Raw genomic sequence first — 16,162 nt, forward strand, 5'->3', positions numbered from 1 at the left:
AGAAAGAAACAATTTAAATATTGAGGAACCACAGACAGGATTCCACATTAAAAGATCAGAGGGCTTATAATATGATATTCCAGAGGGTAAAGGAGATAGGATTACAACCAAGAATCACCTACCCAGCAAAACTGAGGATAATCTTGAAGGAGAAAAGATGGACAGTCAATGAAATGGGGGACTTCCAAACTTTCCTGAGGAAAAGATCAGAACTGAACAGAAAATTCAGTCTTCAAATAAATACAAGACTCAAGAGAACCATAAAAAGATAAGAAAGAAAAAAAACACATTATTCAATAAGGTTAAATTGTATCCATCCCTACACAGGAAGATTATACTTGTAAACTCTTAAGAACTGTATCTCTATTAGGGCAGCTGGAGGGAGTATACACAGACAGAGGATATGGGTATAAATTGGCTTTGATGTGATGATATAAAAAAAATTAAGGGATGAAAATAAAGAATTGTACTGGGAGAAGAGGAAAGGGGAGGCAGAATATGGTAAATTATATCACATGATGAAGCACAAAAGACCTATTACAGTAGAGGGAAGGGGGGGGGGGGAAATGAGCATTCTTTGACTCTTACTCTCATCAGAATTGGCTCAAAGAGGGAATAACACATACTCAGTATAGAAATCTATCTTAGAAGTAGGAGGGGAAAGGGGAAAGAAAAGGGAAGGGGCTGATAGGAGGGAGGGCAGATGGAGGGAGTTGGTGGTCAGAAGCAAAACACTGGTGAGGAGGGATGGGTTGAAAGGAGAGGGAATGGGGAAAAATACTATGGAAGGAAATACACAGAAATTATGAGTGTGAATATGAATGGTATGAATTCTCCCATAAAACAGAAGCACCAGAGTGGATTAAAAACCATAATCCTACAATATGTTATTTACAAGAAATACATCTGAAGCAGAGGAATACACACAGAGTAAAGGTAAAAGGCTGAAGCAGAATGTATTATGTTTCAGCTGAAGTAAAAAAAAACCAGGGGTAATGATCCTGATCTAAGACCAAGCAAAAGCAAAAACAGATCTAATTAAGATAAGGAAGGAAACTACATCCTGCTAAAAGGTACCACAGACAATGAAGTAATATCAATACTAAACATATATGCACCAAGCGGTACAGCATCCACATTCTTACAGAAGTTAAGTGAGTTACAGGAAGAAACAGATGGCAAAACTATACTAGTAGGGGACCTTAACTTTCCCCTCTCAGAACTAGATAAATCAAAACACAAAATAAACAAGAAGTTAAGGAGGTGAATAGAACCTTAGAAAAGTTAAATATGGTAGACCTCTGGAGAAAATTGAATGGGGATAGAAAGAAATACACCTTTCTGTCAGTGGTACATGGCACCTACAGAAAAACTGACCTTGTATTAGGGCATAAAAACCTCACAAACATACGCAGAAAGGCAGAAATATTAAATGCGCCCATTTCAGATCAGGATGCAATAAAAATTACATGTAATAAACAACCATGGAAAGAGAGGCTAAAAAATAATTGGAAACTAAATAATCTAATCCTAAAGAATGAGTGGGTCAAAGAACAAAGCAGAAAAACAATCAATAATTTCATGCAAGAGAACAACAATAACGAAACAACATACTAAAACTTAAGGTATTCAGCAAAAGCAGTTCTTAGGGGAAATTTTATATCTAAGTGTTTACAGGAATAAAATAGAGAAAGAAGAGATCAATGAATTCAGCATGCAACTAAAAAAGCTAGAAAAAAACAAATTAAAAATCCCCAATTAAATCTCAAATTAGAAAATTCTGAAAACTAAAGGAGAGATTAATAAAATTGAAATTAAGAAAACGATTGAACTAATAGATAAAACTAAGAGATAATTTTATGGGAAAAAAACAATAAAATAGATAAATCTTTGGTTAATTTGATTAGAAAAAAAGAAAGAAGACAACCAAATGACCAGTATCAAAAATGAAAAGAGTGAATTTACCACCAACGAAGAGGAAATTAAATCAATAATTAGGAGCTATTTTGCCAATAAATTTGACAATCTAAGTGAAATGGATGAATATTTACAGAAATAGAAATTGTCCAAATTAACAAAAAGAGGAAATAAAATACTTAAATAACCCCATTTTAGAAAAAGAAATTGAACAAGCCATCAATGAAGTCCCTAAGAAAAAAATCTCCAGGGTCAGATGGATTTACCAGTGAATTCTACGAAACATTTAAAGAATAATCAGTTCCAATACTATATAAACTATCTAGAAAAACTGGTGAAGGAGTCCAACCAAATTCTTTTTAAGACATAAAGATGGCACTGATACCCAAACCAGGAAGATCCAAACCAGAGAAAGAAAACTATAAACCAATTTCCGTAATGAATATTGATGCAAAAATTTTAAATAAAATATCAGCAAAGAGATTACAGCAATTTATCATGAGAATAATACATCATGACCAGGTGGGATTTATATCAAGAATTGCAGTGCTGGTTTAATATTAGAAAAACTATCAGTATATCTGACCACATCAATAACAAAATTAACAGATATCACATGATTATCTCAATATAGATAAAGCTTTTGACAAAATACAGTACCCATTCCTATTAAAAACATTAGAGAGCACAGAAGTTTTCCTTAAAACAATCAATAAGCACTATATGCAATGGAGATAAGCTAAAAGTTTTTCAGATAAGATGGAGGTGAAACAAGGATGCCCAATATCACTACTATTATTTAACATTGTGGTAGAAATGCTACCTTTACCAATAACCAAAAAAAATAAATTGAAGGAATCAGAACAGCAATGAAGAAAGAAAGCTATCATTCTTTGTAGATGATGTGATACATACTTAAGAGAATCCACTAAAAAACTACTTGAAATCATTAACAACTTTAGCAAAGTTGCAGGACATAAAATAAACCCACATAAATCATTGGCATTTCTACATATTAGCAACAAAGCCCAGCAGCAAGAGACAGAAAGAGAAATTGCATTTAAAGTAACTGTAGACAGTACCAAACATTTGGGAGTCTATGTGCCAAGAAAACCCAGGAACTACAGGAACACAATTACAAAACACTTCTCACACAAATAAAGAAGAATTTAAATAATTAGAAAAATATCAACTGCTCGGATTAATTTAATAAAAATGACAGTGGTACCTAAATTAATTTACTTATTTGGCGCCACACCAAAGTGCCAAAAAAATTATTTTATAGAGCTAGAAAAAATGACAAAATTCATCTTGAAAAACAAAAGGCCAAGAATATCAAGAGAATTAGCAGGGGGAAAAAATGTAAAGGCTGCGCCAGATCTAACACTGTATTATGAAGCAGCAAAAGAAAGGCAGATCAGTGGAATAAGTTAGGTACACAAGACACAATGGTAAATGACTATAGTAATCTACTATTTGATAAACCCAAAAATTCCCAGTTTCTGGGACAAGAACTCGCTATTTGACAAAACTTCTAGAAAAAATGGAAAATAGTATGGCAGAAAATAGGCATAGAACAACATCTCACACCGTAAACCAAGATAAGGTCAAAATGTGTATGTGATTTAGACATAAGGGGTGATACCAAAAGCAAACTAGGAGAGCAAAGAATAATTTGCCTGTCAGATCTATGAAGAAGGGAAGAATTTATGACCAAACAAAAGATAGAATATTATGAAATGAGAAATGGATCATTTTAATTAGATTAAATTAAAAAGTTTTTGCACAAACAAAACCAATGCAACCAAGATTAGAAAGGAAGCAGAAAGTTGAGAAATTATTTTTAGAGTCAGTGTTTCTGATAAAAGCCTCATTTCTAAAATATATACAGAACTGAGTCAAATTTATAAGAATACAAGTCACTCCTAAATTGATAATTGCTCAAAGGATATGAATAGGTAGTTTGCAGATGAAAAAATTAAAGCTAGGTAGTCATGAAAAAATGCTCTAAATCTCTACTGATCAGACAAATGCAAATCAAAACTACTCACTATCAGACTGGCTAACATGATAAAAGAGGAAAATGATAAATATGATATTGGAGATACAGGAAAATGGGAACACTAATGCATTGTTGGTGGAGTTGTGAGCTGATCCTATCATTCTGGAGACCCCTTTGACCCAGCAAAACTACTTCTAGGGCTGTATCCCAAAGAGATCATAGAAAAGGGAAAAGGACCCACATGTACAAAAATATTTATAGCAGGTTTCTGTGAGAGGTGCTGGAGAAATGAGGAGCGTGGTTTCAGACCAGCCTGGGCAGAAGCAGCAGACTGTGCACAGCGGCAGCAATGGGGGTCCCTCCTCCTTTCCCCTTCCCCCTCCTCCCCTCCCCCTCCTCCTCCCCCCCTCCCCCTCCCCTTCCCCTTTCCTCTCCCCCTCCCTCCCCCCTCCCCCCCTTCCCCCAGACAGGCTCACCTCCCGCAGCAGGCGGATCTCCAGCAGCTCCTGGTAGGCTCTCTCCGACTCTTCCCAGCGGTCATGCTTCTGCAGGTCCAAGGCTTTGTGATACAGGGAGAAAGCCTCCGCCTCCTGAGGGCCAGACAAGGACTGGACGGTCAGTGGGAGCTGTCCGGCTGGTCAGTGGGAGCAGTCGGGCCAGAAGGGGCAGCAGGGCCAGGCCCCGCCCGCTTACCTGTGCCTCCTTGGTCTGGGTCTTGTGGCTCTTGAAGGTCCCTTCGTGCTCATCCTCCACAGTGGAGCTGGCGTTCAAGGCTGCGATGCGGATCTGGAAAGGGCACGGGGAAGGGAGCCTGTGGGGCCCTGGGACACAGTGGTCCTGCCCCCCCCTCCCCAGGCCAGAGCCAGCAAAGACAGGGGCCCCAGACTGCCCGGTCTGACCTCCGGGGGCGCCTAGGGGGAGCTGTGCGCCCACGGACGAGGGCTCCGGGAGCCCCAACATTAGGGGGAGCGCCCAGCTGAGGGCACACCCCATCCACAGTTGGAGCCACGGTCTCAGAGGGTCAGGGGCGGGAAGATAACGGCCCCTCCCAGAGTCCCAGCTCACTCACCATCTTCGAGGAGGGCCAGCAGCCGAGTCTTTGCTCTGGACCACGCCCCTGCCCAGCAGGGGGTCACATCTAGGAGTAAACAAGAGCCCTGAGGATGGGAGCTGGGGCTGCCGAAGGCCCCGAGGACTTCCCCCGAGGACTCCCCCCGGTACAGCCCCTGACCCGGGACTGCTCCGCCCGGGACACCCCCCCTCCCCGACAGCCTCCCCCAGGACAGCTCCCCTCCCATCACGGGGAGGACTCAGCCCAGCCCGCGCCTCCCAGGAATGCCAGAAAGGCCTGACACGCTTCCCGTCCAAGGACCCGGCGGGCGCTTGGGGCCCAGCCTGCCAAGGAGCCCGTGGGCACCAGGCAGAGCAAGCCTGGTGCGCCCGAAGCCCCGCCCCCCAGCCCTGCCTCAGTTTCCTCTCCGCCGGGGGGGCCGTAACACACGCTCACACTCGCAGCTCCCGATGACCCCGAGACCCCCTTCCCGGACCGGCCTCTGCCGGTCTGAGGGGGAAGGACGGGGGACGGGGCAGGGATGGGCACAGCTGGGGGGCGGGGATGGAGAGGAGACAGAATTCAGCACTCCGCCTCCGCGCCTTTGCGGCTCGCGCAGGGACAGCCCCCCATCCCGTCCCTTCTCTACCCCTTGAGCACCGCCCTGCCCTGGCCCCCAGATACTGACTCCTTACTAACTCCGAGGGAAAGTGAGGCCCGGCGGGTAGGGGCCGGACTAGCCCCACCCCCGCCTCACCCGCCCGGTGTCCTGACAACAGGTTCCGACGCTCCTCCAGCACAGGCGCAGAAGGATGAACAAAAGCCGGAGCGGGAGTCGGCCAACAACGGGCGCGCCGATTGGCTGTTGCTCCGGATGCCTTGAGCCAATCACTGGGGGAAAGGGTGGGTCCTGTTGGTTACGTCATCGCCACCCTAGCCCAGGAAGGAGGGGCGTTCTTCTTTGCTTCCCCTCTGAGCCAGCTCAGAGGGCGGGTCCAGGAACGGAAGTAAAGCTGAGCTTGCCGGAAGCTTCTTTTCGGAAGGAAGAAAGGGGGCGGGGAGAAGACAGGACGTGACTTCACTGGGCGGGGAAGAAAAGCAGCCCTCCCCCCAAGGCGGGGCCCCATGTCTGTCACACACTGCTGGAGGGAGGGGGCCGGAAGCAGGAGGGGCCAAGACAGGAAGTGACCTCAGGCACGGCCCCGCCTTGCTAAGGGGGCGCTCTGCTCCGTTCCCCTCTTAGTACCTGGGGCGCCGTCAGACCTCCCCCGCCCCGGGGCGCCCCCTGGCGGTCTCAGGCTTGGCCGCAGGACCCTCTCCCCGGGCTGGGAGATGGTGTAGACCAGCCCGGAGCGGGCCGGAGCTGCCGCCCTCACAGCCCCCCCAGGGGGCGTGGCTGAGGCTGGCACGTGGTCCCTCGGCCGCCCTGGAGCATCTCCCGCACCCACGGCTCACAGCCGGGCAGCCCAGTGCGTAGGGCACCGGTCCTGATTCAAGGCCCCAGCGCGAAGCCAGCTTGGAGCGCTGCTGACCCTGGTGGCCTCAGTTTCCCCATCTGTCAAATGAGCTGCAGAACGAAGTGGCCAGGAAACCCCGTGGGGTCAGGAGTCAGATGAGACGGAATGACCTGCCGAGCCGGGCATCACACCTTCCTGCCACACCCTTCCGTGCCCTGTGCCCAGCCCCGCCATGGCCCGCCTGCTCTCTGCAGCCTGCACCCTCACTGGAGGCCCCGTCCTCCCTGCCTTGGGGTCCCCTTCCGTTTTCTTTGGGGGTGTGGCCCCTCATCCGCGTGGCAGCCATCGTGGTCCCTCTGAGCTGTCTCAGCTGGAGGCAGCAAGGGGCTGCAGTGAGTAGGAGAGCTGCATTGGAGTCACCAGGAGCTGAGTTCAGATCCCGCCTCAGGCACTTCCTAGCTGTATGACCCTGAGCAGGTCACTCCCCGTGGGCACTTTAGCTTCCTCGTATGGAAAATGGAGAGAGTGCATCCTTCACAGGGCTGCTGTGAGGATCAGATGAGATATGTCCAGGACCTTGGAGAGCTTCAAGTGCTACATTAACGCTAGTTATTATTATCTCCAATCATTCTGCAAGTTAAGGATGCCCAGGCCCTTCCCCATGCTGGTTGCCATCCAGAGGCCCCCGGTACACCAGGGTCAGGGTACATTGGGATGCCCCCCTGCCCGCCATGCTTCTTCTCTGTGATGGGGCTCGCTTTGAGGCTGCCACAGCCTACACTGCCGGGAGCCAGCCCACCACTGTTTGGGCCAGTGTCACCCACTTCATTCCTGTGAAGGGGATCTTTCCTTTCCACCCAAGTACAAGAAAGTCTTATTGTCTCCCTCCTACTTCATTCCATCCTGTTCAGCTGAGCCCAAAGCTCTGGCCTGTTGCCATGTTTTCTGGTTTTGCCATAAGTCAACTTGGGCCCCATCAGAGTAGAAGGCGTCAACTGGAGATGCTGGAGTTTGGAGAGATGAAACCTGCACCGATGGACTAGGGGGTCATTTGCACAGAAGATGCCAGCTGGGAGAATGGGCAAGACTTGGGGGGGAGGGTAGAAAGGAAAGGAGGGCTCCAGCCTGAGCCTTGGCAAACACCATCACCTCATGACAGGAGGGGAAGGAGGGACCAGGCACAAAGAGCAGATGTTGAGGTTCAAGGGTGCTATGGACCCCAAAATACCAACACACCAAGTCCTGCTCAAATGAATTCGACTCAAGCCTTCTTAAAGCCAAAGAAAACAAAGTTTATTAAAGATTCGCCACCTTGGGTTGACTCTTAAGGAGCCTAACCATTTGTAACGCTTGTCAGATAGAAACTCAGCTAGACAGAGTCAGAGCTGGACTAAACCTAAGCACCTTCATGAAGGCAAGATGGAACTTGATAATGTTTAATATAAAATTTTGGAATAATCTCTTTGTTCTCTCTGAAGCAAACTCAGAGAGTGCCTCTTCCTATGTCAGCAAAAGCCAGCCAAGGCTGACTCTACATTCCTTAAGGAGACCTTTAACCTGGGACACTATCTTGAATAATGGGACGTTTTCCATATCTTAATATTTGTAGACCTACACTATGTTATGGCATGTTAATGGTAAAGAAAACACAGACATCTTAGGTCGTAATTTCTATTGAACTTTGTTTACCCTTTCCTATGTCAGTTATGTTTAGGGCAGGAAGCCTGCCACTCACTAGTGGTGGGATTTCCTTATCACCGAGACATATGTTTATCCAGCCTGGAATCCCAAGGCGTGACCAACATTGCTTTGTTAATTGTCTTGTCTTACTGAATTTATGGTTTGCTTAATTAGGAGAGTTTCTTTCTCACAGCAAGATGTATATAAGTCAGAAGATTTCTGCACTGGGTAGCCAGAACATTTCTGGCTCCATAATGCATTATGTTACCGTTGTCTTTAATAGGGAATTGATCAATTAATTAATTAAATCATAAAATGTATGCATTTAGCCTGCTGCCTTTTCTTAATAAAGTTTTCAGGTCAACAAACTTAAATACAGAAATGACTGGAGGGATCTGGGGGTGGTCTGGAAGTCTAGGGTGATGGGAGGAGGGGTTTAGGAAGGGTCTTGAGGAGAAGTCCAAGGAGGACCTCAATGGGACTGGGGTGACTGGTCGAGGGTGGGAAACAGCTAGAGGCAATCAGGAGACATCAGACAATGGAGGGCTTGGGTTAGAAGCAGGTGGGGCAATCCAGAGGTCTTGATGGAATCGACCAGTACCCTGGGGTGAAGGGAAGAATCCAGGTGCTGCCAACTAGTCTGGGGCCCCAGGTATGGTCTTGATGGGGGCGGTGGGGGATTGAAGGGTACCCTGGGGTGAATACAGATGGAGGGAGGATCTTGATGGGAGTGGCTGGTAATAGGATCAAAGGGAGAGATATCAAAAGAATGCTAAATAGAAGATAGGGAGTATCCAGGCTGGGAGAAATGGAAGTGGAATCCAAGGAGCCCCCTCCCCCCCAAAGGCCAGACTTTCCTGGGGCCCTTCAGAGTAATGGGACGAAAGCCCTCCTCATCCAAGGGAAAAAGGTCTTGACTTGGGCTTGTACCTCATCACAGAGACTGAAAGGGGAGGACTAGTGAAGACAACAAGAGAGGCCACCAGGAAGAGGAGGATGGAGAAAAGGCTATGGGAGCATGAACAAAAACCATGGGGGGCAGTTTCACGAGGAAGAAAAAGAGGAAACTGAGGCAACCCAGGCCCAATCTGGGACACTGTCCTAGCTTTTGGCACAACTGCACAATCCCCCTCACAAGAGCTTCCTGGGCTCTACCAAGGCCTCCAGAGGATTGTGGATGAGCTCCAAGGATGGGCCCAGATTCTAGCTTACTGGACATTACCCTCAAGGTTCACTCCTGACCTTTCTGCATTTACTAGCCCAGGGCTGAGCAGTGTTTGGCCAAGCCCAGTGGAATCTTTGCTGTTTCTGTTTTACTAAAAGTGCCTCTGAATAAAGTGATTAAGGAGGATCTTTCTTCTAACCCATTGTAGGGCCTGGGAAGATTTGTAGGAAGGTCCAGGCCTTTTGTTAATTAATGAGGCACAGGTTCTCAAGGGATGTGATGCCCTCTGGCTCTAAAGACACTGCAGTGTGGTTTTATTTTGGGGCTTAGTTTTTGAAACTGTTTGTTTGGAGAGAAGAGGACTCTAGGAAGCAGTTAAAGAACACCCCCTCCCCCAACCTTGAAAACCCAGATATAGGTGCTTCCCTTTCTGGCAACTATGGTCAAACAGTTGAACCTGTCTATTGAACTGTGATGTATGTATTGATTATGGTCAGGCAGAGGAAGCCATGTCTGTTGATCTTTGATTTCTGTGCATTTTCTTTGAAGTTCAATGTGCTGACTCCCCTGAACTAGGTGAATGATACATGTGCTTGGTTAAAGTGAATGTTAACCCTTCAAAAGTTGCCTTTCCTTTTATGAATGCAGATCTAAGAAACTATGACAGCAGGCCCCCCTGTGTATGTTGGGGTGCTTACAGATACAAACAGTCAGGGCTTTGGACAGTGTGGAGACATCTACTGTCCTTCCCCAAGGGAAGAGGGGAAGAGTCAGTCCATCTGAACCGTCTGTGCCAAGCCGCCCTCCAGGATGGTGGAAGCCCTGAGGATGGCTGTTCCCTCGCTGAGATTGTGCCTAGTTAGGGATCTGGAGCCTGGCAGTGCTCTGCTGGCGACCTCACCATGGATGGGACCTTCTCAGGAACACCTCCAGCCAACCCCCACCCCATCAGCCTCCACCTCTGGGCTTGGGAAAAAGGAGTCAGTGCTCAACCAAACACAGGGCTCCACTTTATTCTGCTTGTCCTACAGAGAATCCTTGGTTTGTGTGGGGGCTGGTCCCTCAGCACCATCTCTGGGCTGCTTACAGAAAAGTCATCACCGTGCCCTTCTTGCCAATCTGCCAAGGCTCCAGGGGGTAGAACCGAATGTTAATTCTGCAGGAAGGAAGAGTACCCGCCAGTTGTCCCCCAGTCACTGTCAATCTCACCCCCAGCCCCTGGCACCCAGAGCCCTGTCAGCTCCCAAGGCCTCCCAAGCTATTCATGAAAGCCTGTGCGTGCAGAGAGGCAGAAAGGAGGGAGAGGGGCCAGGTCAGGCCTCTGCTTTGCTGGCTAGGTTAGCCCCTCACCACTGCATGACCTTCTCCCTCCTCCTGGGTCTATGGGATGGTTCTCTGGGCCCACACCAAGCAGTCATCTGTCTGTTCATCGGTGGGGAGGTAGTCAGAGGAAATGGCTCTCACACACCCTCAAGAAAGCTTGCCCTGTCAGAGGACCTTTTGACTCCTTATTGTATAAATGGGGAAAATGAGCCTCTGACAGACTCAGCAGTTTGTCATGGGCAAAGGCAGTCAGAGACCAAGCCAGGATTAGAACTGAGCTTTCTCAGCTCCCAGTCCAGCCTGGAGTCTCTTACTCAGCTACACTCCCATACACCAAAGCAGAGAAATCTGTAACTTTAGAAACAGAAAGGAGCCTGGACCTCGGTCCTGTCACCTTGTCCCCTTCACTCCCAAACACCCCTGATAGGGGACCAGACTGGGTCACTGTGGCTCACCCCCCCAACAAAGAGGGGATGCCACTGTGCACAGAGCACCTGGCCTGGCCTCTCACACTTCCTGGGTAGAATGCTGGGCAAGTCACTGAGCCTCTGCCTCAGTTTCCTCATTTGTAAATGGGGACAATAAGAAGAGCACATGCCTTCCAGGACTATGTGAGACTTGGGTCAGTGCTCATACATCTTTCCACGCTAGCAATGCTGTCTGTCACCATTCCCAGTCAGAAGAGGATTTCTCTGTCAGTACCCACTTAGCTGGTGCAGCGGTCCCTGCCAAAGAAGCCCCTGAGACCATGTGGGACTCTAAGACCCTGGGCTGGGGCAGAGGCCTTCCTATTCCCCTGCTGGGCCTAGGAAGAAAGGTCAGAAACTGGCTGGGGGGAGGGGCTTTGGAGCTGCTCTGGGGAGTGGATGCAGCACTCAGCTAGGCAGGAGGGGGAGAACATTTCTTTCCCAGTACCCCAGAAAGCTGAAGTAAGAAGGATCCTTGGACTGCAGAGCTGAGCAAGGCCTCAGAGGCCATTTAGTTCAATGGCCCCCTTCACAGATGAGCAAACTAAGGCCCAGAGTCACTAAGTGACTTGCCAAGGTTGCACAAGGACTCCAAGCCAAACATTTGGGAATCCCCCTACTCCCCAGGGTTGGGACCTACCGGTCCTGACTGAGGCTCAGTTCCTTAGTGAGAAACTCAAAGAACTTGGCACTGTGGTCCCGGTTCTCCTCGGCTGTGCCAACCACACCAATAGAGGAGACTATGAGCTGGGCACAAGGGTCCCCTGAACCACTCAGGATCATGGTGAGGTCGGGCCTCACAGTCACATTGACTCTCTGCAGAGGAAGGGAAGGAGAAAGGAGGTCACCAGTGCAGGGGGTAGTGGGGAGGCCAAGGCAGAAAGTGAACCCAGGGCAAGGCCACCTTTGGGATGGGGAACCCTAAACACGTGCCAGAAAGGGTAGGAGAGGAGCCCAGGCCAAAGACAGGAGGGAGGCCAAGCTGAGGCTGATAGAAACTGCAGCGGCCCGGGGCCAAGAGGGAGGCCCAGGGGCAGGGTCCAAGGCCATAAACTGGGGCCACAAATGGCAGTGAGGAGCCAGGTGGAGCCTCATGTGTGGCTCAGGGCAAGGGCCCAGGACAAGAGGGAGGTCTGGAGCTGAAAGTCCCAAAACAAAGGTGGCTGAGGGTCCAAGGAGGCCGAGGTCAAGAACACCTCGGGCCAGGCCAGGAGGCCCAGAGGCAGGGGCCAAAGGTTGTGGCTATTCTGGGGATCGAGGTTCTAGGGTCTGGGGGCCAAGGGGAGGCCGGGGCTCTAGGGGCCAAGGGGAGGGGGCCAGCCGGGAGGCCGGATCAAGGCGGCCTGGGGGTCCCGCGCCCTGGGCGCACTCACGTCCTGGGGCTTGCCCAACACGGCCGCGGCCGCGGCGCACAGGCGCTGGCTCAGGCCGCTGGGCAGCCGGGAGGCGGGAAGACTGGTGTCCAGCTCAACGAAGGGCATTACGGCCGGACAGGCTGGCACTGCGCGGCGGGGGCTCCGGGAGCGCCCTTCCCGGGGCGGCTGATCTAGGGCTCAGCGGACCGACTGTCTGGCGGAGGGACCGGCGGCTGGTCCCCAGGGGCGGCGGGAGGTGACGGGGTTGGGGCTCACTCAGCGAGGGGCTCCCAGGGGCAGGACGAGGGAAGGGGAGCGGCGACCGCTAGCTCGGGACGCGGCTGGAGGAGCGAAGCAGGGTTGGTGGGTCTGGTGGGTCTGGAGCCTCTGGAGGTGGGAGAGGGCAGGAGTCGAGCCGCGGCTCCGATTGGCCGGGATGGGACGCGGAGGCCTCCGATTGGCCGGGGAGGCCACGCCCCCTCCTCCCGTTCCTCCCCACGCCCTGTAGGGCACCTCTGGGTTAGGAGGGAAGGACAGAAGGAGGGAGGAGGGAGGAGGGAGGAGGGAGGAGGGAGGGAGGGAGGGCGGGCGGGCGGGAGAGGGGGTGGCCCTGCCCTGGTTCCCTCCCTCCCCCCAGGGCTGCGGTAGACAATAGCGTTGGCCCGCCCTGCCTATCTGTGCCCTGTGTCCTTGGTGCCAATGGCCTGGGCTCAGTGTGTGCCTGGCTCCCGAGGCTCAGGCCGTGTAGCGAGCTCCTACGTCCCAAGCATCCCCTCCTCCCGGGAGCAGCCTATCTCTGTGTCTCTGTGTGTGTGTGTCTCTGTCTCTCTCCTGTCTATCTGTCGGTCTGTCCCTCTGTCTCCGGGGTCTGGGCCTGTCCCTAGCTCGGGGATCTGGACCCTTGGAAGGAACCTCCCAGTGTACCGCCTCCCCTCCCCCCAGTCCGTCCATCAGTAACCATTCACTAAACACCTTCCTTCCTTCCTTCCCCCAGTCCACTCTGTAGCTCATTCTCTGTCTGTCTGTCCTTCTTTCCCAAAACCTTAAACGCAGTTCCCACTGAAGCCCTTGGACTGCAGCACTGTAAGGGCCGGCCCGGGCCCCGCTTAATGGCTGTTCCCGCCTTCTTGGATGACTGCCTACATCTATGGTAATTATTTCTCTTTGCTACGGCAGCCCTGAGGGTCTCGCCCTCCCAGCTGGATCTGGCTTTTGTCTTTCTAATTAAAAGGAGCCATCCCTTGATTATTTCTTTCCGAGGCCGGTTTACTGAATACCTGAGTGAACACCTGAAAAGGCCTTAACCTAAAAGGGCCAAGGTCTTCCATGGCATGCTGGGCCATCTCCAGTCATTGTGATGAAGATCTGGTCACTGGATCCGGATGGCTCTGGAGGAGAAGTGAGGCTGGTGACCTGCACAGCCCTCCCTCACTCAAAACAAAGTCAACTGCAAGTCATGTCATCATTTTCCTGATGTCACGGTCCTCTTGGAAAACGAAGGACAAACACAACTAAGTGTTGTGAATTCCAAGAAAGGCCAAAGATAGGGCCAAGGGCTAGGCCTGGAGACAGGAAGAGCCAAGAGTTCAAATCCAGCCTCAGACACTTTCTAGTTGGGTGACTGTAGGCAAGTCACTTCATCCTGTTTACCTCAGTTTCCTCATCTGCAAAATGAACTGGAGAAGGAAATGGCAAAGGGCTGCAGTATCTTTGCCAAGAAAATCCCCAGTGGGGTCAGGAAGAGCTGGGAACTAAACAGCAACAAATAAATGTTTGCTAAATTAATGACATGAGTTGAACACAAGGGGAATGCGCTGATGGACCTGGCCACCTGGAGACTTGTCGCACCCAAAGAGAGCATGCAGGAAGGGTCCTGGGGATGGGGAATGGAGGAGAGCTGGTCTCCAAGTCACCAAGACCTGGATTCAAGTCTGCCTGGAGACCTATTGCATATGTGACCTGGGGCACAAGACGCTCCAGGGCTCTGGGTCTTAGGGGCTAGCAGGTAGTTATGAAGTACTTGTACTTGACCCTCACAACAATCCTGGGACATAGGGTCTATAAGATCCCCACCTTACTGAGGCAAAGCTAGGCAATATTGGAGGCAAAAGTTGAGCTCAGTTTTCCTGCCCCTGTGGTGCCATACTATGTGCACTGTGGCGCCCCCAGCCGCTTCTATGCTCTGCGTTTTTCCTCGGCACTTAGCCCAATGCCTGGCACATGGTTAGCATTTAATAAATGTTTGTCAGCTGACTTGTTGACTCCTCTGGAAAACTGTAACAAAAGGATTTCTGTAATTCTCTTTGGTTATAGCTCTGAGCCGCCATTTAGAAATAGTGCTGTGGCACAACTAAATCTCTATTTCTTATCCCCATGCACAGAGGGAACCCAAGGGGTGAAAGGAGATATAAAATAGTCGCTTTGGGAGGCTGTCTGTGGCTGGGAAATTCAGCAGCAGAGCATTTGTCCTGACACTCCATGTGCCTGATCAGTGCCTTCCTTTCTTAGGCCTGGTCACACTCCTTGTGACAGCCTCTTGCTGCTCTCCCAGCCCCTCCTTTGCCCCCAGCACTCAATGTAGCATCAGAAAGTGAGTGAGGCCTCCGGCAACCCCGTGTCTGCCTGAATGTAAATTATCCCATTGTCTTCAAAGGACCAGCAAGACCAGTCAGTGCATCATTGGGTGCCCCCTCCAACTCAGTCAGACAGGGGTTCATACTTCATAAAGGGATAAAAGAATTCACACATTAACCTTTCCCATCAGGGATTACATGATGCCATGGAGATGGCCACAAAGCTGGGAGCTTGAGGACAGGAGAGGGAAGAGGGGGGGGGGGGGCCATCAAATCCTCTCTCCCTTCAGTAAAGGTGTCATGAACCTGATGCACCACCCCTACCCCCACTAGCTGCCTCCTCCTGCCACTGGACTGTGGCTCTGGGCACCTGCTCTTGACCTTATGTACTCATCCAAGATGCAAGGATGAGTGATCACAGTACTTAGAGGTTGGCAGGGGCCAGGTGGTAAGGAGAGGCAAGCTGCCAGCCCCTGGTCTTCTGCACTGATCCCTAGAAGAAGGCTCTAGAGAGTACTGCTGAGAGGGAAAGAAAGGCTGGTGTCTAGGCAGAGAGGACAGAGGGAGATCTATGTGGCTTTGGTGACCTGGGGGGACTACCTGGGGAAAGCTGGGCCTTGAAGGAGTTGGGCTCAATGAGAGAGGGGCAGGTTAGTGAGGGAGCACTCTAAAGAGGGCGGAATATGCCCACCTGTATACAGGCTGGCCAGAAAGTAGAGCGAGGTAGTCTACAGGTAGAAAAATGGCAGAGGACCAAATGAAGAGGTGAAGCCAGAGACTAGGGTAGGGCAGACTGGGACCTTGAAAGCTAAAATAAGGGGTGAGCCTTGGAAGAAAAGGGCTTTACACCCAGGGAATGAGAATGCTGACAAAATTCAAATCTCTGAGACTCTACCTGCCCCCACCCAGTGCAGGCCTGGCTTTGGGAAGGAAGGTGCCAAGCTGGAATCCTGGACCTTGGCCTCCAGGGGGCCCTGCCTATTCCCCCTCCCCACCCAAAATGATGCTATCTCATCCATGGCACCCCCTCTCAGAAAGGTAATCTGAAGGCATTGATCTGGGGAGCTCCTCATAAGGAGACCACATGCAGCACCTCAAACCTGCACCAGCTCTACTCCTTGTTTATCCAGGCCCACTGAGGGACTGGGCCATTGCCCAGATCACACAGATGA

At 50.5% G+C, this 16,162-nt stretch overlaps 2 protein-coding genes and 1 long non-coding RNA gene across 3 annotated transcripts in view; 1 reads left to right on the forward strand and 2 right to left on the reverse strand.

Annotated features, from left to right (window-relative positions):
* The window catches only part of CABIN1 (calcineurin binding protein 1), a 96,159-nt gene extending 90,364 nt beyond the window's left edge, over window positions 1–5,795 (reverse strand). The window contains exons 1-4 of the mRNA XM_072599595.1: window positions 5,659–5,795; window positions 4,989–5,057; window positions 4,613–4,705; window positions 4,396–4,509 (exon numbers count right to left, since the gene is read on the reverse strand). Of these exons, the coding sequence (XP_072455696.1) occupies window positions 4,396–4,509; window positions 4,613–4,705; window positions 4,989–4,991 (210 nt within the window). The 5' untranslated portion in view covers window positions 4,992–5,057; window positions 5,659–5,795. The remainder of the gene's footprint in view (window positions 1–4,395; window positions 4,510–4,612; window positions 4,706–4,988; window positions 5,058–5,658) is intronic.
* A 4,465-nt stretch (window positions 5,796–10,260) lies between these two features.
* Window positions 10,261–12,841, reverse strand: LOC140498830 (D-dopachrome decarboxylase-like). Its single transcript, XM_072599596.1, has 3 exons — window positions 12,436–12,841; window positions 11,703–11,878; window positions 10,261–10,428 (listed from the first exon to the last, which is right to left on the reverse strand). The coding sequence occupies exons 1-3, from the start codon at window positions 12,541–12,543 to the stop codon at window positions 10,356–10,358; spliced, it is 357 nt and encodes a 118-aa protein (XP_072455697.1). The 5' UTR covers window positions 12,544–12,841; the 3' UTR covers window positions 10,261–10,355.
* Window positions 12,073–14,670, forward strand: LOC140498831 (uncharacterized). Its single transcript, XR_011965182.1, has 2 exons — window positions 12,073–12,297; window positions 13,471–14,670. It is a non-coding gene; the product is annotated as an uncharacterized lncRNA (long non-coding RNA).
* Window positions 14,671–16,162: the final 1,492 nt, after the last annotated feature.

Source organism: Notamacropus eugenii, chromosome 4 (genome assembly GCF_028372415.1).
Source record: "Notamacropus eugenii isolate mMacEug1 chromosome 4, mMacEug1.pri_v2, whole genome shotgun sequence".
NCBI classification, from domain to species: Eukaryota; Metazoa; Chordata; class Mammalia; order Diprotodontia; family Macropodidae; genus Notamacropus; species Notamacropus eugenii.